Below are 27,727 nucleotides of genomic sequence, written 5' to 3' on the forward strand. Positions count from 1 at the left end.
TCTTCCAGTCCAGCGTTTCTCATGATGTACTCTGCATAGAAGTTAAACAAGCAGGGTGACAATATACAGCCTTGATGTACTGCTTTTCCTATTTGGAACCAGTCTGTTGTTCCATGACTAGTTCTAACTGTTGCTTCCTGACCTGCATACAGATTTCTCAAGAGGCAGGTTAGGTGGTCTGGTATTCCCATCTCTTTCAGAATTTTCCACAGTCTATTGTGATCCACACAGTCAAAGGCTTTGGCATAGTCAATAAAACAGAAATAGATGTTTTTCTGGAACTCTCTTGCTTTTTCCATGATCCAGCGGTTGTTGGCAATTTGATCTCTGGTTCCTCTGCCATTTCTAAAACCAGCTTGAACATCAGGGAGTTCACGGTTCATGTATTGCTGAAGCCTGGCTTGGAGAATTTTGAGCTTTACTTTACTAGCATGTGAGATGAGTGCAATTGTGTGGTAGTTTGAGCATTCTTTGGCATTGCCTTTCTTTAGAATTGGAATGAAAACTGACCTTTTCCAGTCCTGTGGCCACTGCTGAGTTTTCCAAATGTGCTGGCATATTGAGTGCAGCACTTTCACAGCATCATCTTTCAGGATTTGAAACAGCTCAACTGGAACGCCATCACCTCAACTAGCTTTGTTTGTAGTGATGCTATCTAAGGCCCACTTGACTTCACATTCCAAGATGTCTGGCTCTAGATTAGTGATCACATCATCATGATTATCTGGGTCGTGAAGATCTTTTTTGTACAGTTCTTCTGTGTATTCTTGCCACCTCTTCTTAATATCTTCTGCTTCTGTTAGGTCCATACCATTTGCAGATCTGTCTGTAAAATTGTCTTTGGGTATTTCCTTACTTGTAATAGCTAATATAAAGAAGTTTAGATGTTAACTTAAGATAAACCATTTTGCTTTTTATTTTCCACTTTTTTTTTTCTGATTTAAAGTTACTCAGCATTTGTGGAGAAAGCTGTAAATCATGGTGCTATCCCATCAACTGCTAATGTACCCCATTCCCTCTTAGAAATCTTCTTTGTAATCTTTTTAATTAATTTATTTTTAATTGAAGGATAACCGCTTTACAGAATTTTGCTGTTTTCTGTCAAACCTCAACATGAATCAGCTATAGGTATACATATATCCCCTCCCTTTTGAAACTCCCTCTCATCTCCCTCCCCATCACACCCCTCTAGGTTGATACAGAACCCCTGTTTGAGTTTGCTGAGCCATACAGCAAATTCCCATTGGCTATCTATCTTACATAAGGTAATGTAAGTTTCCATGTTACTCTTTCCATACATCTCACCCTCTCCTCCCCTCTCCCCATGTTCATAAGTCTATTCTCTATGTGTGTTTCTCCATTTTTGCCCTGTAAATAAATTGTTCAGTACCATTTTTCTAGATTCCGTATATATGTGTTAGAATACCATAGAATACCATAGTATATATCTTTCTTTTTCTGACTCACTTCACTCTGTCTAATAGGTTCTAGGTTCATCAATATCCTTTGTAAAACCAACCAACTTTGTACTTTACATTCAGCAATACAAACTGTCCTTGAATATGCTGTATGGTTTAGAACTCTGGGCATATGCATATGCTCTACTCTCATTCTGATATTTTCGCTTGCTGTTCTCATCTATCTGGAAAACTTATTATTCATATCATAGTGAAGATGTCACCTCCTTTGGGCAGCTTTTCTGGTACACCTCCCTATAACCCTCAAAGAGTAAATGACCTGTTTTTCTTTACATTTTTGCTGTTCAGTTGTTCAGCTGTGTCCAATTCTTTGCAACCCCATGGACTACAGTATGCCAGGTTCCCTGTTCTTCACCACCTACCAGAGCTTGCTCAAATTCATGTCCATTGAGTCAGTGATGCCATCTAACCATATTATCCTCTGTCATCCATTTCTCCTCCTGCCTTCAATCTTTCCCAGCATTAGGGTTTTTTCTAATGAATCAGCTCTTCACATCAGGTGGCCAAAGTATGGAGCTTCAGCTTCAGCATCACTCATGCTAATGAATATTCAGAGTTGATTTCCTTCAGGATTGACTGGTTTGATCTCCTTGCAGTCCAAGGGACTCTCGAGTCTTCCTCAACACCACAGTTCGAAAGGATCAATTTTTCGGTACTCAATTTCTTTATATTCCAAATCTCACATCCATACATGACTACTGGGAAACCTGCAGCTTTGACTCGACAGACCTTTGTTGGCAAAGTAATGTCTCTGCTTTTTAATATGCTCACCCAGTTTTTCATAGCTTTTCTTCCACGGAGCAAGTGTCTTTTAATTCCATGGCTGTAGTCACCATCTGCAGTGATTTTGGAGCCCCCAAATAAAATTTCACACTGTTTCCATTGTTTCCCCATGTATGTGCCATGAAGTGATGGGACCAGATACCATGATCTTAGTTTCCTGAATGTTGAGTTTTAAACCAGCTTTTTCAGTCTCCTCTTTCAGCATCATCAAGAGGCTCTGTAGTTCCTCTTTGCTTTCTGCCATTAGGGTAGTGTCCTCTGCCTATCTGAGGTTATTGATATTTCTCCTGGAAATGTTGATTCCATATTGTGATTTATCTTTCAGTTACCTGCTAGTACCTGTGAATGGCAAAAATCAGCAATATGCCTAGGAAACTGAGCCTGTAAGGTTCATTCCCTAACTCTCCAGCATGAAGGAAACATCTAGGAACAGATTTAAGAGTAACAAGGCCAAGGATCAGCACAAAGATAGTAAACAAATGAAGAAACAAACAAAATAGTATCAGACAACAAGTATTAGGTAGAAATGATAGAATGATATAATGAGAACTGTGTGGAGGTGTCAGAAAATGACTGGAGAGTTTATATTTAATTTGACATCTATTACGAGACACTTACTCCTATAGAGATTTGACAGAAAGGGTCTCAAGTAGGAAATAATGTTTCAGAAACAGAAAAAGAGGCTAGTTTGGATGGCTGGATCAGATTGAGAGGTGGGAAGTATGATCCAAAGTTAGCTCAATGAGAGAGAAACAGAACAGGTTCTAAAACAATTGCTTTTATAATGTAATTTATCATTCTATGTTCAAGAGGGAAGTTGTTGGAGGATGTCCAACAGAGAAGTGATGTGATTTGATCTATGTTTTTAAAAGATCATTTTGGCTGTTGTGTGGTAAATGCATCATAGATAAAATGGTAGTAGAAGGATCATTAATGGTTGGATTGATGGTTTGAGGGAGACATGATAGTGATTTGAAAATTAGGAAGGTTCCAACTGAAATAGAGAGTAATGGACATTTTTAGAATACCTTTGAAACTGGAATCAAAAGAATTTCCTGACAAGTTGGTTATGGAGGAATATAATTAAAAGTCGTTAATATCTCTACAAAGAAGCTTTTATAAGGAGAATGCTAATTTAGTCTACGGCACTGCTAAGTCTTCTCTCGTATTTCTACATTTGGTTTATCAATCAGTTGATAGATCTTTTCCTTCTTCCTACTCAAAATCTCCTGCCTCACTTTGGTTATTCATCTTGTTTAACCTAAATTTTTTCTCATTACTCAGATATCTTTTTGTTTTATTTCCTCTTCTGTCTTATTCTCATTTCATTACTATGAGTATCTCATATTACATAATTAGAATCATAATCCCTTTTTCCACTCTGTCCAAGTCACACAGTATTTCCATCATAACAAGTCTTAAAAAAATAAGTTATATATACTTAATAAAGCTGCAATTTTCTCTATAGAAAGGTACAGAATACTAAATCTGAGTAGCTGTTCAAATGCAGCATGAGAAAGTCTGACAATACAATAGTGAATTTTATATTTATGCTCTTCTTGTCATTAATGGTGACACTGATATTTTTTAAATTTACTTTATATTGGAGCATAGTTGATTGAAAATATTGTGTTAGTTTCATTTGTACAACAAAGCAATTCAGTTACACATTTACATGTATCTATTCTTTTTGAAATTATTTTCACATTTAGATTATTACAGAATATTGAGCAACATCTCCTGTGCTATTTGTTGTTGCTGTTGTTCAGCTGCTAAATCATATCTGACTCTTTGTGACCCGCATGGACTGCAGTAGCACACCATGCTCCTCTGTCCTTCATCATCTCCCAGAGTTTGCTCATATATTATGTTAGTTATTTATTGTAAATATAGTAGTATGTACATGTAAATCCCAAATTCCCAATATATCCCTCCCCCCACAGGTCTGCCCTGGCCTGGTAGTCACTGATTTGTACTCTAAGCCTGTGACTCCATCTTGTAAAAAGTCTAACTTTTTTTTTTTTTTTAGATTTCACATATAAGCAATATTATATGATACTTGTTTTTTTCTTTCTGACTCCTCAGTATGATATCCACCATGTCCATCCATGTTGCTGCAAATGGCATTATTTCATCATTTTTAATGGCTGAGTAATACTCCATTATGTATACACCATATCTTTATCTATTCATCTGTCCATGGACATTTATGATTTTCTAATATTTGTCTACTGCAAACAGTGCTGTGATGAAAACTAGGGTGCATATATCCATTCAAGCCATGTTTTTCTCCAGATATATTCTGAGGAGTGGGATTCCTAGATGATATGGTAGCTAAATTTTAAGTTTCTTAAGGAACCTCCCTACTGTTCTTCATAGTGGCTGTACCAATTTACATTCCCACCAACAGTGTAAGTGGGTTCCCTTTTCTCCATAGTCTCTCCAACATTTTATTATTTGATAATTTTTGAAGATGGCCATTTGAATTGACAAGAGATGACATTTTTTTGTAATTCTGATTTGTAATTTTGACTCCCAAGAGTTGGACAAGACTGAGTGACTGAACTGAACTGAATGTTCCCTCTATGCACACTTTCTGAAGACTTTTTACCATAAATGGGTGCTGAATTAATCAAAAGATTTTCCTGCATCTATTGAGATGATCATATGGTTTTAATTCTTCAATTTTTTGATATAGTGTATCACACTGATTTGAAGATATTAAAAATTTCTTAATACAGTTCCACTTGATCATGGTATCAGTTCAGTTCAGTCTCAGTGGTGTCCAACTCTTTGCGATCCCAAAGACTAAAGCACGCTAGGCTTCCCTGTCCATCACCAACTCCTGGAGTTTACCCAAACTCATGTCCATTGAGTCAGTGATAACATCCAACCATCTCATCCTCTGTCATCCCCTTCTCCTCCCGCCTTCAATCTTTCCCAGCATCAGGGTCTTTTCAAATGAGGCAGTTCTTTGCATAAGGTGTCCAAAGTATTGGAGCTTCAGCTTCAGCATCAATCCTTCCAATGAATATTCAGGACTAATTTTCTTTAGGATTGACTGGTTTGATCTTCATGCAGTCCAAGGGACTCTCAAGAGTCTTCTCCAACACCACAGTTCAACAGCATCAATTCTTTGGTGCTCAGCTTTTGTTACTGTCTCACTCTCACATCTATACGTGACTACTAGAAAAACCGTAGCTTTGACTAGACAGACTTTTGCTGGCAAAGCAATGTCTCTGCTTTTTAATATGCTGTCTAGGCTGGTCATAGCTTTTCTTCCAAGGAGCAAGTGTCTTTTAATTTCATGGCTGCAATCAGCATCTGCAGTGATTTTGGAGCCCAAGAAAATAAAGTCTCTCACTGTTGCCATTGTTTCCCCATGTATTTGCTATGAAGTGATTGGACCAGATGCCATGATCTTAGTTTTTTGAATGCTCAGTTTTAAGCCAACTTTTTCACCCTCCTCTTTCACTTTCATCAAGAGGCTCTTTAGTTCTTCTTCACTTTCTGCCATAAGGGTGGTGTCATCTGCATATCTGAGGTTATGCATGGTATATGATCTTTTTAATCTATTGATGGTCTATGACCATTTTAATGTATTGATGGATTCAGATTGCTAGTATTTTGTGACTAGTAATTTGTTTGCTAGTGTTTGAGGATTTTTGCATCTATATTCATTAGTGATACTGGTGTATAAATTTCTTTCTTTGTGGTATCTTGGTCTGTTTATGGTATCAGGGTGATGATGATCTCATAGAATGTGTTTGGGAGTATTCCTTCCTCTACAATTACTTGGAAGAGTTTCAGAATAGTAAGTATTAACTCTTCTCTAAATATTTGATAGAATTTTCCTCTGAATCTGTCAGGTCCTGGACTTTTATTGGTTAAGAGTTTTTAAAACAGTTTAAATTTAATTACTTGTGACTGGCCTATTATTTTCTGTTCTTCCTAGTTCAGTCTTGTGATATTGTATCTACTAAGAATTTGTAGATTATCCATTTTATTGGCATAGAGTTCTTATGATCCTCTATATTTCTGTGATAGCTGATGTAATTTATCCTTTTTCATTTCTAGTCTTATTAATTTCAGCACTCTCCCTTGTTCTCTTGATAAGTCTGGCTAAAGATTTATCAACTTTTTTTTTTTAACCTTTTAAGAGAACCAGCTTTTGGTTTCATATACCTTTTCTATTGTTTTCATTTCTTTTCATTTATTTCTCCTCAGATCTTTATGATTTCTTTCTACTAACTTTGTGTTTTCTTTGTTCTTTCTCTATTTCCTTTAGGTGTGACATTAGGCTTGTTATTCATGTTTTTTGTTTGTTTCCTGAGGTAAACTGTATTGCTATAAACTTCCCTCTTAAAACTGCTTTTGCTGTGTCCCATAGGTTTTAGATTGCAGTTCTTTAATTTTCATTTGACTCTAGGTAGTTTTTGTTTTCCTTTTTTATTTAATCAGTTTTCCATTTGTTTTTAGTAGCATGTTATTTAGCTTCCATGTGTTTGTAATTTTTACTTTTTTTAATAATTTATTTTGTTGATATATTTTTGGATGTGCTGGATTTGTTGCTATGTGTACTTTTCTCTAGTTGCAGTAAGTGGGGGCTACACTCTAGCTGTACTGCACAGGCTTCTCATTGTGGGGGCTTCTTTGTGGAGCACAAGCGCTAGGGGATGTAGTTGTGGTACATGGGTTCGGTAGTTGTGACTCATGGTCTCTAAAGCACAGACTCAGTAGTTGTGGCTCATGTGCTTAGTTGCTCTGAGGTATGTGGGATCTTCCTGGACCAGGAATCAAACCTGTGTCTCCTGCATTTGCAGGCAGATTCTTTACCATTGAGCCACCATGGAAGTTGTTGTTGTTTTTCATTTTTATTTTTCTTGTTGACACTTTCTAATCCCATACCGTGGTTGGAAATCATGCCCGATATGATTTCAATTGTCTTTCTCACTTTATAGCCCAGCATGTAATTAATCCTGGAGAATGTCCCAGATGCTCCTGAGAAGACTGTGTATGCTGCTTCTTTTGGATGGAAAGCTCTACATATCAATTAAGTCTATCTGGTATAAGGAGTCATTTAAAGCCTGGTTTCTTTATTGATCTTTTGTCTGGATGATCTGTCCATTGATGAAAGTGAGGTGTAAAAGTCCTCTACTATTATTGTGTCACTGTCAATTTCTTCTTTTACGGCTGATATTAATAGTATTGGTTTATTTGCTGGAGTGCTCCCATGTTGGGTGCATATATATATTCAATGATAAAAATTGTTGTATCTTCTTCTTGGATTTATCCCTTGATCATTATGTACTGTCCTTTTTGTCTTTTGTAACAGTCTTTATTTTAAAGTCTATTTTGTCTGATACGGTTATTGCCATTACAGCTTACTCTTGATTTCCATTTGCAAGGAATACCTTTTTCCATTCCCTCACTTTCAGTCTGTATGTGTCCCTAGATCTGAAGCAGGTCTCTCAAAGAGAATATATAATGTATGGATTCTATTTTCCTATCTGCTCAACCAGTCTATATCTTTTGATTGGAGTATTTAATCCATTTACATTTAAGGAAATTACTGACACATATATTCTTACTGCCATTTTCTTGAAGATTTTCAATTTGTTTTGTAGATCTTTTTTCTATCCTTCCTCTTTTGTTCTCCTCTCTTGTGATTTGTTGACTAACTTTAGTGTTGTGTTTGGATTTCTTTTTCTTTCTTTTGTATCTATTGCAGATTTTTAGTCTGCAGTTGCCATGAGGTTTTGATATAATATTTCTTTAATTTGTTGTCATCTTAATTTCAAATGCATTTACAATGCCCTGCATTTGTGCTACCCTCTTATCAAAGTGCTGGTTTTGACATCATATTTGTGTGCAGATTATTTCCTTCCTTAACTTTATGTTTGCCTTTATTGGTGAGCTTTTCCATTCATAATTTTCTTGTTTCTAGTAGTAGACTTTTCTTTTCCACTTAGAGAAGTTTCTTCATCATTCGTTGCAAAGCTGCTCTGGTGGTGAATTCTCTTAGCTTTTGCTTGTCTGTAAAGTTTTTTATTTCTCTGTTGAATCTGAATGAAGGTCTTGCTGGGGAGAGTATTCTCAGCTGTAAGTTTTTCCCTTTCACCACTTTAAATATATTGTGCCACTCCTTTCTGACCTGCAGAATTTTTGTTGCAAAATCAGCTAATAACCTTACACAAGTTTCTTTGTATGTTATTTATTGCTTTATCCTTGTTGCTTTTAATATCCTTTCTTTGTCTTTATCAGTTTGATTACTCTTGATTTTTGGTGTGTTCCTCCTTGGGTGTGTCCTGATTGGGACTGTCTGCACTTCCTGGATTGGGTGACATTACAGTGATTTACAGCATTCTATCTTTCAGCTCACTTATTGATTCTTCTGCCTTAGTTACTCTATTGATTCCTGCCAGTGTATTTTTCTTTTGAGTTATATCACTCATCTCCATTTGTTCTTCAGTTTTTATAGATAAAACATTTCTTTCTTTAACATTTCTTAATGTCTTCTCAACCTGTGCTTCCATTCTTTTCCAAAATCTTGGATGATCTTCACTATCATTACTCTGAATTTTTTTCCAATAGATCTCCTATTTTCACTTCACTTACTTGTTCTCTGGGGTTGTATCTTGCTTCTTCATCTGGGACATATTCCTCTGCTGTCTCTAACCTTCTGAGATTGTGGTTTCCATTTCATAGGCTGAAGGATTGTGCTGCTTCTTGCATCTGCTATCTGCCCTCTGGTGAGTGAAGCTAAGAGGCTTGTGCTGGTTTCTCAATGGGAAGGCCTGGTTCCTGCCAACTGGTGGGTGGAGCTGGGTCTTGTCACTTTGGTGGGCAGGTTCATATTCATCAAGATTTTAAGCAGCCTGTCTGTTGATGGGTGGAGCTGTGTTCCCATCCTGTTGGTTTTCTGGCCTGAGGCATCCCAGAACTGGAACCTACAGACTGTTGGGTGGGGCTAGGTCTTGAAATCTAAATGAAAACCTCCAGGAGGGCTTGAATCAGTGAGTGCTCTCCAGAACTGCTGCTGAGAATGTCTCTGTCCCTGAAATGAGCCACAGACACCCCAGTCCTCCACAGGAGACCCTGTGGGTCTGGCCCAATCTCTTATGAGGTTACTGCATTTTTCTCTGGTTCCTGGTGTGCCTGGGACTTTGTGGAGATCTGTTTCTATTTCCCTCAAACTTGTGAAAATCCTGAGATAAAACCCTGCTGGTCTTCAAAGCGAAATTCTTCAGTATTTCAGCAGTAAATTATCCACCTGCAATGCAAGAGATGCTGGTCCAATCCCTGGGTCAGGAAGATCTCCAAAAGAAGGAAATGGCAACCCACTCAAGTATTCTTGCCTGGAAAATCCCATGGACAGAGGAGCCTGTCAAGCTACAGTCCATAGTGTTGCAAAAGAGTTGGACACAACTTAGTGACTAAACATACATATGTTACTAGCATGTGAAATAAGCGCAACTGAACAGTAGTTTGAACGTTCTTTGGTATTGTCCTTATTTAAGATTGGAAAGAAAACTGACCTTTTCCAGTACTGTGGCCATTGCCGAGTATTCAATATTTGATGACATATTGAGTGCAGCAATTAAGCAGCAGCATCGTTTAGGAGTTTAAATAGATTAGATGGAATTCCATCACTTCTACTAGCATTGCTGCTGCTGCTGCTGCTGCTAAGTCGCTTCAGTCGTGTCCAACTCTGTGCGACCCCATAGATGGCAGCCCACTAGGCTCCCCCGTCCCTGGGATTCTCTAGGCAAGAATACTGGAGTGGGTTGCCATTTCCTTCTCCAATGCATGAAAGTGAACAGTGAAAGTGAAGTCGCTCAGTCGTGTCCGACTCTTAGTGACCCCATGGACTGCAGTCTACCAGGCTCCTCCATCCATGGGATTTTCCAGGCAAGAGTATTGGAGCATTAGGTCATAGTAATGCTTCCTAAGACCTACTTGACTTCACACTTCAGGATGTCTGGCTCTAGGTGACTGACCACACCATCGTGGTTATCCAAGTCATTATGACCATTTTGGTATAGTTCTCTTGTGTATTGTTTTTACCTCTTCTTAATCTCTTCTGCTTCTTCTAGGTCCTTGTAGTTTCTGTCTTTTATTGTGCTCATCCTTGCAGGAAATAGTCCCTTGGAAGCTCCAAGTTTCTTGAAGAGATCTCTAATCTTTCCCATTCTATCATTTTCCTCTATTTCTTTGTATTGTTCATCCAAGAAGGCTTTCTTATCTCTCCTTGCTATTCTCTGGAACTCTGCATTCAGTTGGGTATATCCTTCCCTTTCTCCCTTGCATTTGCTTCTCCTCTTTCTCAGATATTTGTAAGGCCTCCTCAAACACTTTTCCTTCTTGCATTTCTTTTCTTTAAGATGATTTTGTTCACTGTCACCTGTACAATGTCACGAACTTCTGTCCATAGTTCTTCAGGCACTCTGTCTACCAAGTTTAGATCCCTTGAATCTACTTGTCACCTTCACTGTATAATCATAAGGAATTTGATTTAGGTCATACCTGAATGACCTTGTGGTTTTCTCTACTTTCTTCAATTTAAGTCTGAATTTTGAAAAAAGGAGCTCATGATCTGAGCCACAGTCAGCTCCAGGTATTGTTTTTGCTGACTATATAGAGCTTTTCCACCTTCAGCTGCAAAGAATATAATCAATCTGATTTCAGTATTGATTTGGGTTTATTTTATTGCAACTGTGTCTTTCCTACCAGCTTGTTGTTGCTCCTCCTTTGTCTTTGTATATAGTTATTTTTTCTGGAAGTTTCCAATTTTTGTTGTTGTTTGGTTGGTTTTCATTGATGGTTGTTCAGCAGTTACTTGTGATTTTGGCCTTTTTGAAACAAGAAGTGAGCTCATGTGCTTATACTCTGTCATACTGCTGATCAATTAGAAGAGATTATTAATATACTATTTCAACATTTTTTTTTCAAAAATTGTATTTGATAATGTATGGAATAAAATATATGAAATGATCTCACTTTTATAAATCTAAAATTACTATTAGTATACACAAACAATTCCCACATACATAAGCAGAAGTACTTTCTTTATCCATAATTTTATTCATCAAAAATTATACTGTAAATGTAATATTTTAATATATTTCTAACTATGTATATTTTAAACTTTATTTCAACAAAAGATTACCATGATTTAAATGAAGTGTACCCTAAAACCATTTCTTATATCACCTTCTCTTTTCAACATTTTTAGTATAACATTGCAATAACAGCTTGTTTTTCCATTTTTTCCCTCCAGTAATGAGGAAACTATGAAGATAAAGCAAACAAAATATATAAAATTATAAGCTCAGAAAGTGTGCACAGTATACAGACTAAGGTTCGTTATTTAAGATTGCCTTCCCATGTCAAAAATTTTGTTATTAAATGTCCTATCAGCTTAGATAACATACTTTGAATAACTTTCAAAAATCTCTTCTTACTATTTATTCTATATATTTATACAACTTAAAAGACTTTTTAAAATTAGACTGTTTTGACATCATGATTGTTCTGTGCAGTCTGAGCCCTACACAATAGAGTATATATGCTTGTATTGCTCTTTATTTTCATACCTAGATAAGATGTCTTTTAAAGGAACTTTCTCAAAGAGATGAGAAACAACTTTCACTAGGGACAATAGTATTATAATTCTTAACTGCACTGGTCTTAAAACATAACATCAGAGAATGTTGCAATACAGATTTACCCAAATTCAACTCATCAAGCTTTTCTTAAGTATTTAAACTGTGGTTGGATTGGTGATCAAAAATATAATAAGATGATATCTTTCTTCAATAAACAAAATAAATTCCAGTATTGTAAGGGAAGCACACAAGTGACTGTCATTCAAACCATATGAACAAAAGAACATGGATACAAGTTATGGGAAAACCCAGTCCATTTGAAGAGTGGATACAATTCTCATAGGCAAACATATTCTAGGATGGGAGAAGAGCATGTGTTATATTACTGAGCTGATAAAGTGTAGAGACATTTGGAAGAACCATTTGCCTTAAGCAAATGGTTAATTTCAGGGAACAGTAATTTGTGTTTTTTAATGTTTCTTTTTAAACTACACATCACACAACTAAAATGATATATTTTCTGAAGACACACGTTTAGCATGTTGTAACACAATATGGTAGAAATGGAAATATAATGTCAGAAAGTTAGATTTGGACTATATTAAGGAGAAATTTAAATCCAAGAATGCACATGTATAAGTGAGGCAGGAAGAGCACCAAATTGCAAGCCATAAGCTCTGGGTTCAAGGCATGCCTTTATTACTGCTAAATGTGCAAACTTCTGCATACAAGTTTACTCATGAGCAAAACAGCAATATTGACATGTACAATGTTTTAATTAGTAACAACATAATGGTTGTGAAAGTACTTTTAAGTTAATGTATGCTATATGTCAGGGATTCCCCAGTGGCTCAGAGGATAAGGAATCCGCCTGCAATGCAGGAGTCATAGGAGACAGGGTTTTGATACTTGAGTCAGGAAGGTCCCCTGGAGGAGGGCAAAACAACCCACTCCAATATTCTTGCTTGAAGAATCCCATGGACAGAGGAGCCTGACAGGCTACCATCCATAGGGTCACAAAGAGTTGGACACAACTAAAGAGCCTTTTGATGAAAGTGAAAGAGGAGAGAGAAAAAGTTGGCTTAAAGCTCAAGTTTTTTTTTTCAGAAAACTAAGATCATAGCATCTGGTCCCATCACTTCATGGGAAATAGATGGGGAAACAGTGGAAACAGTGGCTGACTTTATTTTTTTGGGCTCCAAAATCACTGCAGATGGTGATTGCAGCCATTAAATTAAAAGACGCTTACTCCTTGGAAGGAAAGTTATGACCAACCTAGACGGCATATTACAAAGCAGAGACGTTACGTTGTCAACAAAGGTCTGTCTAGTCAAGGCTATGGTTTTTCCAGTATTTATGTATGGATATGAACATTGGACTATAAAGAAAGCTGAGTGCCAAAGAACTGATGCTTTTGAACTGTGGTGTTGGAGAAGAATCTTGAGAGTCCTTTGGACTGCAAGGAGATCCAACCAGTCCATCCTAAAGGGTGTCCATCAGAAGGACTGATGATAAAGCTGAAACTCCAATTATTTGGCCACCTGATGCGAAGAGTTGACTCATTTGAAAGGTCCTGATGCTGGGAAAGATTGAGGGCAGGAGGAAAAGGGGATGACAGTGGATGAGATGGTTGGATGGCATCACCGATTCAATGGACATGGGTTTAGGTAGACACTGGCAGTTGGTGATGGACAGGGAGGCCTGGTGTGCTGCGATTCATGGGGTCACAAAGAGTCGGACATGACTGAGCGACTGAACTGAAATGAACTGAAGTGACTTAACATGCATGTGCATATGCTATATGTCTATGTGAAATAACTGATATAATTTCTTAATTCAGTGAACTTTGGGAGATAACACATTTTTGATACAGGATTAATGTATCAGGAGCTGTATAATAAGAATCTTGATCTGAAAGACAAGTGTATTATACCTCCAATAGAAGAGGTAACCATTGCTACTGCAATGGTTAGAATTCTTAAGGGTATAAAGTAAGAAAGAGTCAATATGAGTTGAAAATAATCAATTAATGAGATTGAAGAAGCAGAATCAATAAATTGCTGTATTTATAAAGATTTTTAAATCTGTATTTACTGGGAAAATCATAGGAAAATCAAAAAGAAAAAGAAAAGATGAATAACCAAGCATTTATTGAGCCCTACCTAATTCTGGGTACTTAAATATGCCATTTTATGACAGATAATCTAGTCCTTCACTAAAGCAGAACAGTTTGGCATTACTCTTTCCACTTTTATTGAAGAAACAGAACTTTGGGAACAATAATGAGCTTCTCTAAATCAAATAAGAGTGACTGTATCTAAAATTAAAATTATTCTAATTCCAAATTCCATGTTCTCTCATTTGTAATGATGTATATGTGTTGTGGAGAAAAAACTAACTTAATTTTTTTTAAGTTAAGAAACGTAAATATCCATATCTCAGGTGAGTGAAAATAATAAAGACCCCACTCCAGTGTTCTTGCCTGGAGAATCCCAGGAACGGGGAGCCTGGTAGGCTGCCATCTATGAGGTTGCACAGAGTCGGACACGACTGAAGCGACTTAGCAGCAACAGCAGGAGAAACATAGAAAGTCATGAATATTGAATCTTTCAGAAGTAATGCTATTCTTAAAGCCGAATATACAGTAGAAGATGAGAATTTTGAAAATGGAACATTGAAAAAGGTTTATTTTAGGGAATGGGAGGAGAAAACAAATTACCCAAGAAAAGAATGAAAAATGGATGGGCAGAGAGTAGATTTGGGGAAACTAAGGTATTTCTTGGTCATGTAAATAACCAAGACCATGTAATAAAGATATTACAATGATGACAGTAGAGTCAAGGGAAATGAGGACTACAAAAACTAATTTAATTTGGGATGGATACGTCATTAGTAATTAAAGAGATGATGCAAAAAGCCAGATTACAAAACATTAGGAAGTAGTTGTATGATAAGGTAGTGTCACATGGGTAGCTATTCTTTAAAAGATTTTTATGGGAGATAAAGATTTGCACCTTTGCAAATTTCTATTAATGATCTCTTTGCAAATACTAAAGTTAGATACATAAATGAACATATTTAAAAATCATGCTAAGACAGGGGTTGAAGATGGGTCCAAATTCAAAAGTGTGACAGATGCATGATCAGAGTCAGCTTTTCCTCATTATGGTACTGTTTTAATATTCAGTTTAGTTCAGTTCAGTTCAGTCACTCAGTCATATCTGACTCTTTACAACCCCATGAACTATAGCACATAAGGCCTCCCTGTCTATCACTAACTCCTGAGGTTTACTCAAACTCTGGTCCATTGAGTCTGTGATGCCATCTGAGCATCTCATACTCTATGGTCCCCATCTCCTCCTGCCTTCTATTTCCCCCAGCATCAGTCTTTTTGAATGAGTCAGTTCTTCACATCATGTGGCCAAAGTATTGGATTTTCAGCTTCAACATCAGTCCTTCCAATGAATATTCAGGACTGATTTCCTTTAGAATGGACTGGTTGGATCTCCTTGCAGTCCAGGGGACTCTCAAGAGTCTTCTCCAACACCACAGTTCAAAAGCATCAACTCTTCAGGGCTCAGCTTTCCTTATAGTCCAACTCTCACATACATACATGACTACTGGAAAAACTATAGCCTCGACTAGATGGATTTTGTTGACAAAGTAACGTTTCTGCTTTGTAATATGCTGTCTAGGTTGGTCATAACTTTCCTTCCAAGGAGTAAGCGTCTTTTAATTTCATGGCTGCAATCACCTTCTGCAGTGATTCTAGAGCCCAAAAAATAAAGTCAGCCACTATTTCCACTGTTTACCCGTCTATTTGCCATGAAGTGATGGGACCAGATGCCATGATCTTTGTTTTCTGAATGTTGAGCTTTAAGCCAACTTTTTCACTCTCATCTTTCACTTTCATCAAGAGGCTCTTAAGTTGTTCTTCACTTTCTGCCATAAGGGTGGTATCATCTGCATATCTGAGGTTATGGATATTTATCATGGCAATATTGATGTCAGGTTGTGCTTCATTCAGACCAACGTTTCTGCATATAAGTTAAATAAGCACCCGACAATATACAGCCTTGACGTACTCCTTTCCCTATTTGGAACCAGTCTGTTGTTCCATGTTCAGTTCTAACTCTTCTTTCCTGATCTGCATACAGATTTCTCAAGAGGCAAGTCACGTGGTCTGGTATTGCCATCTCTTTCATATTTTTCCAGTTTGTGATGATCCACACAATTAAGGCTTTGGCATATTCAATAAATCAGAAGTAGATGTTTTTCCTGAGCTATCTTGCTTTTTCGATGACCCAGCGAATGTTGGTAATTTAATCTCTGGTTCCTCTGCCTTTTATAAATCCAGCTTGAACATGTGGAAGTTCACAGTTCACATATTGCTGAAGCCTGGCTTGCAGAATTTTGAGCATTACTTTACTAGCAAGTGAGATGAGTGCAATTGTGCAGTAGTTTGAGATTCTTTGGCATTGCCTTTCTTTGGGATTGGAATGAAAACTGACCTTTTCCAGTCCTGTGGCCACTGCTGAGTGTTCCAAATTTGCTGGCATATTGAATGCAGCACCTTCACAGCAACATCATTTAAGATTTGAAATAGCTCAACTGGCATTACATCACCTCCACTAGCCTTGTTCATAGTGATGCTTCCTAAGTCCACTTGAGTTCACTATCGTGATTATCTGTTGTGAAGGTCTTTTTCGTACAGTACTTCTGTGTATTGTTGCCACCTCTTCTCAATACCTTCTGCTTCTCTTGGGTCCATACCTTTTCTGTCCTTTATGTGCCCATATTTGCATGAAATGTTGCCTTGGTATCTCTAATTTTCTTGAAGGGATCTTTACTCTTTCCCATTCTATTATTTACCTCTATTTCTTTGCACTGAACACTGAGGAAGGCTTTCTTATCTCTCCCTGCTATTCTCTGGAACTCTGTATTTAAATGGGTATATTTTTCCTTTTCTCCTTTGCTTTTCACTTCTCTTCTTTTCACAGCTATTTGTAAGGCCTCCTCTGACAGCCATTTTGCTTTTTTGCATTTCTTTTTCTTGAGGACGGTCTTGATCCCTGTCTCCTGTACATTGTCACGAATCTCCATCCATAGTTCATTAGGCACTCTGTCTATCAGATCTAGTCCCTTAAATCTATTTCTCACTTCTACTGTATAATCATAAGGGATTTGATTTAGGTCATACCTGAATGGTCTAGTGGTTTTCCCTGCTTTATTCAATTTATGTCTGAATTTGGCATTAAGGAATTCATCATCTGAACCACAGTTAGCTCCTAGTCTTATTTTTGCTGACTCTATAGAGTTTCTCCTTTTCTTTGGCTGCAAAGAATATAATCAATCTGATTTCAGTGTCGACCATCGGGAGATGTCCATGTATAGAGTCTTGTGTTGTTGGAAGAGGATGTTTGCTTTGTACAGTGTGTTGTCTTGGCAAAACTTTGTGCATCTTTGCCATCCTTCATTCTGTACTCCAAGGCCAAATTTGCCTGTTAACTCCAGTTGTTTCTTGACTTTCCTAGTATACTTATATACTTTTATACAATATACTTTTCTAGTATACAATATACTTTTCTAGTATATTGGTATAATAGACTCAAACATTTCATTCTCCTAGCATGGCAGTAATTTCTGTGAGGGAGAAGTTTAGAGAAAAGGAAAAGAGCCACTGAAATTGAGACATGTATTATTTGACACTTAAGAACAGCTGCCCCGTCTCACTCTCCATAGCCACATTATAGTTGCCCTTTTATTTTGCAGTGACCCTAACTGCAGCGTCGGCTTTACTCGCTGCAGATCCTTCCCCTTTTCATCTATGCACATGCCATTATCATCTCAGTCTTAACAAAAGTAATCTGTGATAACGTGTTTTTCAACTCAGACACCGGCAGAGCAGTCCTATGGACTACTTACTCACAGATAACTCAATTTGGGCATCTAAAACATCTCAAAATATGTCCAATATTGCCATATTTATTTATCAAGCATATTTTTATGGTGACATAATAGTTTGCCTCAGATATGTCTGATTTTCCTTGACATCTTCACTCAGTTGTATCATTTCTTCCCCTGGAGTATTCTGTCCTAGCATTTGTGCTAGTGTCATCCTATTCATTCTTCAAGGACCCACTAGAAAACCTCTTTCATAAAGCTTTTCCTGCTTCCACAATCTGTTACAATCTGGTAAGCTCCTCTAGCATTGTGCATATCTTCATTACTGTACTTAAACATATTTTTCCTTGTCTTATAAGACTTTTCTAAGTGTAAAATCCTTGAAATCAGAAATTCCAAGGATTATTATTAATATGAATAATATTATTCATGTTTTTGTAAACATGATGAAAAGAGTTCAATATGTAGTGAATTGAACTGCTTAAGATAGCAAACCTGGAGCTTCATCATTTTTCTGTTAAATTCTTTGATCACATGAATTTATAGCAGGACTTCAAACTCATCATAAAACTAAATGACAAGTAAGGCAGCAGTTGCTAAAACAGAAATATTCTTGCATGCATAAAACCAATATTTTTATAAGCAATGAGGAAATATATAAGAAAACCCTTGATAAATAAAGGCATATTGTAAACTTGTTATATTTTAATTATCATTTTATGTTTTAATCTCCAAGGTGAGATCCCCACAGTCTGTGCTTTGAGATCTTAAAATTTTGTTTTTAATTTGAAATTCCTATGGAGCATAAAAGGCTTTTAAATGGAGAAATGCTGCCAAAGAAATAATGAACCTGATAGCAGTTTCTGTGTTGAACAATAAATTAAAATTTTAAATCTTTTGAAATTATAAACAAATTCTGGGAAAGCTCAGCTTGAGATGCTTAGGTTTATATACACTTTCCTTCTCCAGAAGAGACCTTGTTTGTCTTTTTGAGAGCAAAAAGTAATGTTTGATCCAAAATTTGGGTTTTCATTTGGAATATAAAAACCCTGCTATATACCAAGACTGAAATAGCAGAGAATATGTTTCTTATTTGGTAATATTAAAGCCAAAAGTGAGCTTTGGTTCTGGAAATGAGAAATATATTCAAGGAATTAGTTCTGATAGGCAGAGTGCCTGATGAACTATGGACGGAGATTCGTGACATTGTACAGGAGACAGGGATCAAGACCATCCCCATAAAAAAGAAATGCAAAAAAGTGAAGAACAACTTAAGAGCCTCTTGATGAAAGTGAAAGAGGAGAGTGAAAAAATTGGATTAAAGCTCAGCATTCAGAAAACTAAGATCATGGCATCTGGTCCCATCACTTCATGGCAAATAGATGGGAAAACAGTGGAAACAGTGGCTGACTTTATTTTGGGGGGTTCTAAAATCACTGCAGATGGTAATTGCAGCCATGAAATTAAAAGACGATTACTCCTTGGAAGGAAAGTTATGACCAACCTAGATAGCATATTGAAAAGCAGAGACATTACTTTGCCAACAAAGGTCCATCTAGTCAAGGCTATCGTTTTTTCCAGTAGTCATGTATAGATGTGAGAGTTGGACTGTGAAGAAAGCTGAGTGCCAAAGAATTGATGCTTTTGAGCTGTGGTGTTGGAGAAGACTCTTGAGAGTCCCTTGGTCTGCAAGGAGATCCAACCAGTCCATTCCAAAGATCATTCCTGGGTGTTTTTTGGAAGGAATGATGCTAAAGCTGAAACTCCAGTACTCTGGCCACCTCAGGTGAAGAGTTGACTCATTGGAAAAGACTCTGATGCTGGGAGGGATTGGGGGCAGGAGGAAAAGGGGATGACAGAGGATGAGATGGCTGGATGGCATCATCGACTTGATGGACTTGAGTTTGAGTGAACTCCAGGAGTTGGTGATGGACAGGGAGGCCTGGCATGCTGCAATTCATGGTGTCACAAAGAGTCGGACATGACTGAGCAATGGAACTGAACTGAACTGACTTTCCTGTCTTCCCCCTCACTCCTGCCATGCACCTGGCAGCTTGTAATTATTATCAAGATTTACGTCTGATTTGCTAGGAAATAGTGTTTCCAATATAAAAAATTGGAAGCCACTCTACCTCCTAAATATTTTTTGTGCATTACAAAGAAAAAAATATTCCACTTGAAAATAATATAGGAATTGTTCTCCCTAGATCCCATGCCAATACATTCAGGGGCTGCCATTAGTTTAGCAATGGTGGTAGGCAAATCTTTAGAAACTGTCTTGGTAGAGTTTTTAATGTATGAATAATAGAGAAAAACATTCTTAACAGATATGAAGCCAATAAACAAAAGGTATTTTATATTTACATGGGACAGAGGCTGGTCCTTCCATTAAATAAACCAGTCTTGCTTCTGTATGTGGAGGTTGTGATTCATTGTGTATCTGCCTCATAGAGGCTAATTTTCCTTTGAGATGACAGGGGCCCAGTAAAAGAGTTAATTTAAGCTCTGACCAAAGTGTATCACTTTATAATGGGCTGATACAGTGTATCTTTTGACAGTGATTTTTATTCCTCTATGGACTTTCCCTTTTCTTATTCTTTGGGGTGCTTCTCATACCTTTTATATATGAATGACCATTGTTTCATGCTTTTTAAACACAGAAAAGTTATTATTTTCCTTTCTGAAAAAGATTAATCTAAAAATATTGTATCTACTATTTCTGAATCGGTCCTGATTGTAGCTGACATTGAAATTGAAAGACAATCTAATCCACTCCTCTTGTAAAGAGCCCCCAACTCATATCTCTGCTTGATATTTTCTTTTTTCCAGATCCATGTTTTTATTAGTTATGCCTAAAAGAATCACTATCAATTTCCTGAATGTACTGATGTTTATCTTGCCTTTGCACAGTCCTTTTCATGCTTATACCTGGGAAACTTAGGAATTCTAAATAGAAATTATATAACAAGGTATATTCATTATTCTCAATCTCAACAGGACTCTCAAAATTACTTAGCAAGGCAATGTTTCTATATAAAACTTGATTTCCCACTATTGGTGATTACTATTTCCAGCTTTTTTTCTCAAAGTTCCTTTCCTATACATTCCCATCTCCTGTGAGACAGGAACGTGTGTGTGTGTGTGTGTGATATAGGGTCTTGCTTGATGCATCATTACCAAAGTAAAATTATTAACCATGAGCTCTCTCATTTTCCTATTACAAAACCTCGACCCACCCTTGGAATTGTGCTTATTTTCTCCAAAAGAGTTATGTTCTTTCATTTATTTTTTTCCCTATCATCAGTATTTTCCTCTTACAGGATTATTTATATTAACCAATAAATATGCTCTGGTTTCTTGTGTCTCTAAAAAGGAAATCTCTTTTGACTCCCTAATGACTACAGAACTTACCCATTATTCTTCTGCTTTACGGAATTTGATGTTCCAAAGCTATTACCTATCTGAACTGTCTATTCACTCTTTAGATTATCTCAATTTGTCTCAACCTCTGTCACTCCAATGAAATCACTCTTCCCAACAACCTTCATGTTGTTGAACTTAACAGTCTTCTGTCCTCATCATTTTCAATTTTTCAATTGTATTCAACATTCTGGACCCCCTTTTAAGGACTTATTTCTCTTGCTTCATTTACACTTATTTCTCTTGCCACTCATGAGAATGATAAAATAGCTTCTTAAATTTCATCACACCATGAAATAGCATAGATTTTTGCCCTAGGTCACAGATTCTAGTTCTCTGCAATCACCATATTACAAGTCTCTACCATCTTAAATCCAGACTATTTCAGTGGCCTTCTAACTAAAACTTCTATTTCCTTTAATCTATTTATCTAAAGTATGAAGCATAATGTACTGAAAAGACAAATTGAATATGTTTCTTCTCTCACAACTCTTTATAGCCTTCCTTAATAGATAGGTAAGCTAAATGAGGAGTCTGACATGCTACAATCCATAAGTTTGCAACAATCAGACACAACTTAGTGACAGAATGACAAGAAGAAAGCTGAATGAGTGAAGAAGCCTAGGTGTGACCATTGTGAACCAGAGAGCTTGTTCTGCCTAAAGGGAACACAGGTTAATAGGTTCCAGTAGATGTTGCAAGGAAGGTACATTGGTTTTAGGGGCAAAATCTAAAAACTGAATTACAAAAATATTTGAATGATTGTATGAGTGTGTGTGTGTAAAATCTCCTGATTTTCAAATGTTGAGTCTCATATTTTAAAAAACACTGTGTGTTTAAAACAAAACATATCTTCAGACCAGATTAGGTAGAATGGCTGCCAATTTGCTTCCTCTGCAGAAGAGATTGGTTTCTCCACATCTCCTTAACTTCATTCTACCACTTTTCTATTGCATTCTGTGTTTTTCTCCAATTTACATTCTATAATTTAGACTCTCTGATCTTAATTTTCCTGAAATAGCTCATCAAGCTCTCTATGAGTGTGAGGCTCTTCCTTTCCTGTAGAATAGAGACATAAAATTCTTCTGGTATCAATGAAAGTGGGACCTTCTTACACTGGGTGGGTTCCTATCCTGACAATTTTATCCTCAATTTTTGACTTCCCAGTACTTTCTTTTTTGTGAGCTTCATTTAATTATAGTCTTTTTTCACCATTAAATTTGAAGCACTATGTGGGACATGTACTATGTCTGCTGTTACGTGTGTTATTTGTTCCTGGTTCAAAGCCAGGCACATAACAGGCAAGCAAAACAAGCAAATAATGAATGTATAAATATAGAATTGGTCTCTGGACTTCATGTCTTTAGAAAACAGATTCTAATCACACTTTATCACATAGCTCAACATTTGCCTCTGTGAACTTCATCTAGTTGCCAAAAATACCGTAACTGTTCTGTCTCCATAATATTTTTAAAGATTCTTAAATTATAAGAGTATATCTTAGCCTGATTGTAAGCTCCTTGATTCTTCACATCTATCAGGGAGCCTAAAAAATTATTGCAAGATAATCTGATGATTTGAAATTTACTGAAAGGTACTTTAACCCACTATATTACTATTACTAATAGTAACAAGCCTATTTCTAATAAACCCCATATTTTTGTAAAAAGTGAGACCAAATAGATACATCAATGATAATTATTTCCAGTTACCTTTTCATACTGTAATAGCAGCTAGAATTAAATGCTTATTAGTCTTAAGTTTGCTACCATGTTTACATATCTCATGCAATATTCCCCTCAATCCTAGGAAACAGGTATTATCATTTTTAGATCTGAGGAAAACATCCTCAGAAAAGACCATATATTGATGGGTGATTGTAAGAATTGTATCTGAATGAAGTTTGTTTGGTTTCAAAGCATAATGTAACACAATGATTAAAGGGTCAAGATATAGAATCAGGAAGTAATGAGTTCAAATTCCAGCTCCATAAAATTATTAGCTGGATAAGTAGACTTTCAGTTTTATCATTTGTAAGTAAAAATAAAAGTGTTAGTTGCTCAGTTGTGTCTGATTCTTTTTGATGCCATGAACTGTAGGCTCTCCTCTCCATGGAATTCTCTAGGCAAGAATACTGGAGTGGGTGCTGCTGCTGCTGCAAAGTCGCATCAGTCGTGTCCAACTCTGTGCGACCCCATAGATGGCAGCCCAACAAGCTCCTCTGTCCCTGGGATTCTCCAGGCAAGAATACTGGAGTGGGTTGCCATTTCCTTCTCCAATGCATGAAAGTGAAAAGTGAAAGCGAAGTTGTTCAGTTGTGTCTGACTCTTAGTGACCCCATGGACTGTAGCCTACCAGGCTCCTCCATCCATGAGATTCTCCAGGCAAGAGCACTGGAGTGGGTTGCCATTGCCTTCTCTGAAAGCCATTCCCTTTTCCAAGGGATCTTTCCAACCCAGGGATCGAACCTGAGTCTCCTGCATTGCAGGCAGATATTTTACCTGAGCCAAAGTGGAATAAAATAACAAACAGGTTTTTTATTATAGGTTTTATTATTATAGGGTTTTTATTAAATAAAGAATATATGTACAAATACCAGGTATACTGATGACACTTTGCAGTCTATAAAATATCACTTTTAACTACTGAGATTGAGATTTAGTTGATTTTTAATATACTTACTTAGTTTATTAAGCTCTAATTCTAACTGGATTCCAGGTCTTCTGAATTTCTTTTTAATGTGATTTTTTAAACAATATTATCTGTATTAATTATCAGCCTGGTTAAAGTTCTGCAATTTTTTTAAAAAATTACAATTTTATTCATATTGAAATAATATTGTTTTCCCCTCCAAGAATATCAAAATATAACTTTAAGTCAAATGATCCATGGAGACAAAATATTCATAGGTTTTTATTATAAGAACTACCTTTTTAGTCACCGGGAATTTCTTCAGCATATCATTTGTCCTTTACACAAACAGAATAACAAAGTAAAGAATATAAATGTGTAGTATGTGAAACTATAACCATTATCATTTTTAAATTTAATATATTATGAATATTTTGTGAAAACAGTATTTGTGAACTAAATTATCACTTAGTATTTTATAGGATTTTTGTATCTTTTATTTGTAAAGTGTTACATTCAGAGGACTACTGAAAATTCAATATTTTTAAACAATATTGTGTCATAGTGTAAATTAATAGTTACCACACTACTGAGTGCACTATTCCTTTGACACATTTAACCATGAGTGCTCTGTGTGCTAAATAGCTTCAGTCGTGTCTGACTCTCTGCAACCTCATGAACTGTAGTCCACCAGTCTCTTCTGTCCATGGGATTCTCCAGTGAAGAATACTGGAGTGGGTTACTGTGCCCTCCTCCAGGAGATCTTTCCGAACCAGGGATGGAAGCCATGTCTTTTTTATTTCCTGCATTGGCAGGCAGATTCTTTACCTCTAGCACCACCTGGGAAGCCTAGTCTACTATGTATATTTTCTAAACCGTAAGTAAACTTAATTTCAATTTTTAAAATAAATACTAAATTTAAGATGGAGATAAAACTTATTCAAATTAAATTTCCTTTTAAATAAAATGTTTATAGAACATTTGCAGAAAGATTTCACATGCAGTATCTCATTTGAAACATCATTCTATGTGATAATTTGATTTACATGTTACAGAAGAGGGAACTCTGGCAGACAGGATTGAAAAACTTACTCAAGATCAGACAATTAATAAACATCAGAATATGAATTCAAACTCACGTATTTCAAGTTGAATCTCATGATTTTTCACTTATGGTGCTGTGCTGTGCTGAGTTGCTCAGTCATGTCCAGCTTCTTGTGACCCCATGGACTGTAGCCTGCCAGGCTCCTCTGTCCATGATGATTCTCCAGGCAAGTATACTGGAGTGGGTTGCCATGCCCTCCTCCAGGGAATCTTCCCAACCCAGGGATCCAACCCACTTCTCCCACATAGCACATGACAATAAATTAATCATTTAAACTTTAAACAGTTCCCTAATAAATTTGATGTTATTTAATTAGTCACTTCTGTGAAATATTATTAATCATAACACATCAGTGAAATCTAGCTGCCACACTTTTAAGTCACCACATCTTCATCTCCATACTATTAGTTATATTTGAAATTTAAATTAAAATAAACTTTAACAAAGTTAATAATGAAATAAACAATTTAAAATCGTACCTAAAATCTGATCCAACTCTCTTCCCATTTTCTGGTTCTCCGGGATCTGGGCATAAATTGGAAGCTGTCTTAATACCTCCCTCATTTACTGAAACAACAGGAAAACAAGAAAAGAAAGAATCAAAACATGTATGATTAGAAAATCAAGAGTGATATTCATTTCAAATTGTACATAAAATATATTTTTGTATTTTATTATTCCAATCACTATAATTTACACATAGAAAGTTAAATATAATTTTATAAACCAATAACGAGAGCAAAAACACTTTTTAATTTGTGGATATATAAAGCATAATTTTCATGTTTCTATTCAATGACATATTACTTTGAATATTAACACATTAACAGTTAACACTTTATTTTTAATTACTATAAAATTGTGAAATCTCTGGTAATGCACTCCCTAGGTATCATTGCCAGAGTTTCCATTAATTATTGGCAGCAGAGAAGTCACTACCAGTTATATCAGTGTAATCAGATACTTGTTATTTTTAAAGTTGCAACATAAAAATAAAACTTTATGGAAAAAGTTTAAGGATAATGGCACTTTTTAACTGGTATATAACAAGGAATTTATTCTGCCAATGTGAAAATAAAACTGTGGTGCAAATTATCAAGCATGTCATTGAATTATGCTATAATGCTGAAAATCTAATAAATTAAGGGCTTTACCCTTTAACAAGTCCCATGACTATGTTTTAGTTAGTCATTGTACACTTTCAAAAGTTTCTTCAGAACAGCCTATTAATAAATTATGTATTGATATTTTCAGTGAATGTGATCACAGTAAATAAATAATTCCCTAAGAAATCTTTTATTTTAGTGGGAAGATTATTAAACCAGATGAAGTCTGAAATATCTGAGTGACACTGTTTCATGAATTCAATCTTATAGCAAATTGGAGAATAATTTCTATTTGCTCTTCATCAACTTATCTGCTTTTTAAAGAAAGGAATAGGACCTGAGTAGAGACTCCAGAAATGAACAAATCTAAACTTTGCTATGGTTCTTGTCCTACACTGTGAATTGGAATCACCTATAGAGTGTTTTTTTTTTTTTTTTTTGAAAGAACAGATGCTTACTTTTCTGTCTAAATATTCTAATGCAATAACTCTGGGCAGACACTGTGAACCAGTTTGTTTTGTTGTTGTTTTCTTGTTTGTTTTTTAAATAATCTTACAGGGGATTCTAATGAAGAGTCAATGTTTAAAAACACTGGATCCCTGCATCATTTAGCATGGATTGTCAACTTATTTAAATTGATTTATCAGATAGCAAGATAAGTATCTTGCTTATTAAGATAAGTATGACCAACAGTCATAACTCTGATAAAGCTGTCATATTTTCAACTAGGTATGAAATTCTGCACTTTTATTCTATAAAAATTACTTTCTCAAATACCCTCACATATATTTTTATTGCTCTCAACTTAATTATAAATTCACTAATGCATACAATACATGTGATTTTTTGTTTTCATTTTCTCGGTCTGCTGACTTGCTAATTTATTTTACTTCTCTGGTTTTTGTTATTATGTTTTCTTTTGGCCACTCTTTTACTTTAGCTTATATCATATACAGAGGGCAAATTTAAAGGCACTGATCCACAATCCTCAATATGCTGAATTTTCTTCATGACTTGAAAAGTTCTCTCTTTGCTAAGGACTTCCAACCTAAGGTTGTATCTTTTTTTTTTCCCCCCAAGCTCCTTCCTGATCTTTCAGTGGGCTACTAGGTCCCTACCAAAAATCTAATCATTTCATGTGCATGCTCAAATCTAACTTAATCTTTGATTTTTTTTTCTATTATCATTCTCTTCCAATTCATCTTGAGTACTAGAAGAGAATTAAACTTTCTCAAACAGAGCTTTCATTACTGTCCTATGATTCTAGATTTCGAAGCATATCTATTATATTTCCCAATAGCCACCAAGATACATCCATAACCCAAGTCCAACAGATTCTTTATTTTTATGCAAGTTTAATGGTTAGCCATGCTCCTTCTTTGTTTTGTGCCTTCTCCAAGTCTTCATGTTTTCCTTTTCTTCCTCTTTAGCTATCACAATTCTATATATAATGTTCAGGACTCAGCTCAAGTCCCACCTTTTGCAAAACACAATCTCTCATTTCTTTTCAGATATTCTAATCCTCCCTGATGGCTCAGATGATAAAGCATCTGCCTGCAATGAGGGAAACCCAGGTTCAATCCCTGGGTAGGGAAGATCTCCTGGAGAAGGAAATGTCAACTCACTCCAATATTCTTGCCTGGAAAATTCCATGGACAGAGAAGCCTGGTAGGCTACAGTCCATGGGGTCGC

The 27,727-nt window shown here is 36.2% G+C and overlaps 1 protein-coding gene across 3 annotated transcripts in view; it reads right to left on the reverse strand.

Annotated features, from left to right (window-relative positions):
* The window catches only part of LOC120860724 (CUB and sushi domain-containing protein 3), a 1,429,922-nt gene that overhangs the window by 807,893 nt on the left and 594,302 nt on the right, over positions 1-27,727 (reverse strand). For all 3 annotated transcript variants that reach the window (XM_040236474.1, XM_040236473.1, XM_040236472.1), the window contains one exon: positions 25,409-25,496. In XM_040236474.1, coding sequence (XP_040092408.1) covers positions 25,409-25,496 — 88 coding nt within the window. The remainder of the gene's footprint in view (positions 1-25,408; positions 25,497-27,727) is intronic.

Source organism: Oryx dammah, unplaced genomic scaffold (assembly GCF_014754425.2).
Source record: "Oryx dammah isolate SB20612 unplaced genomic scaffold, SCBI_Odam_1.1 HiC_scaffold_11164, whole genome shotgun sequence".
Lineage (NCBI taxonomy): Eukaryota > Metazoa > Chordata > Mammalia > Artiodactyla > Bovidae > Oryx > Oryx dammah.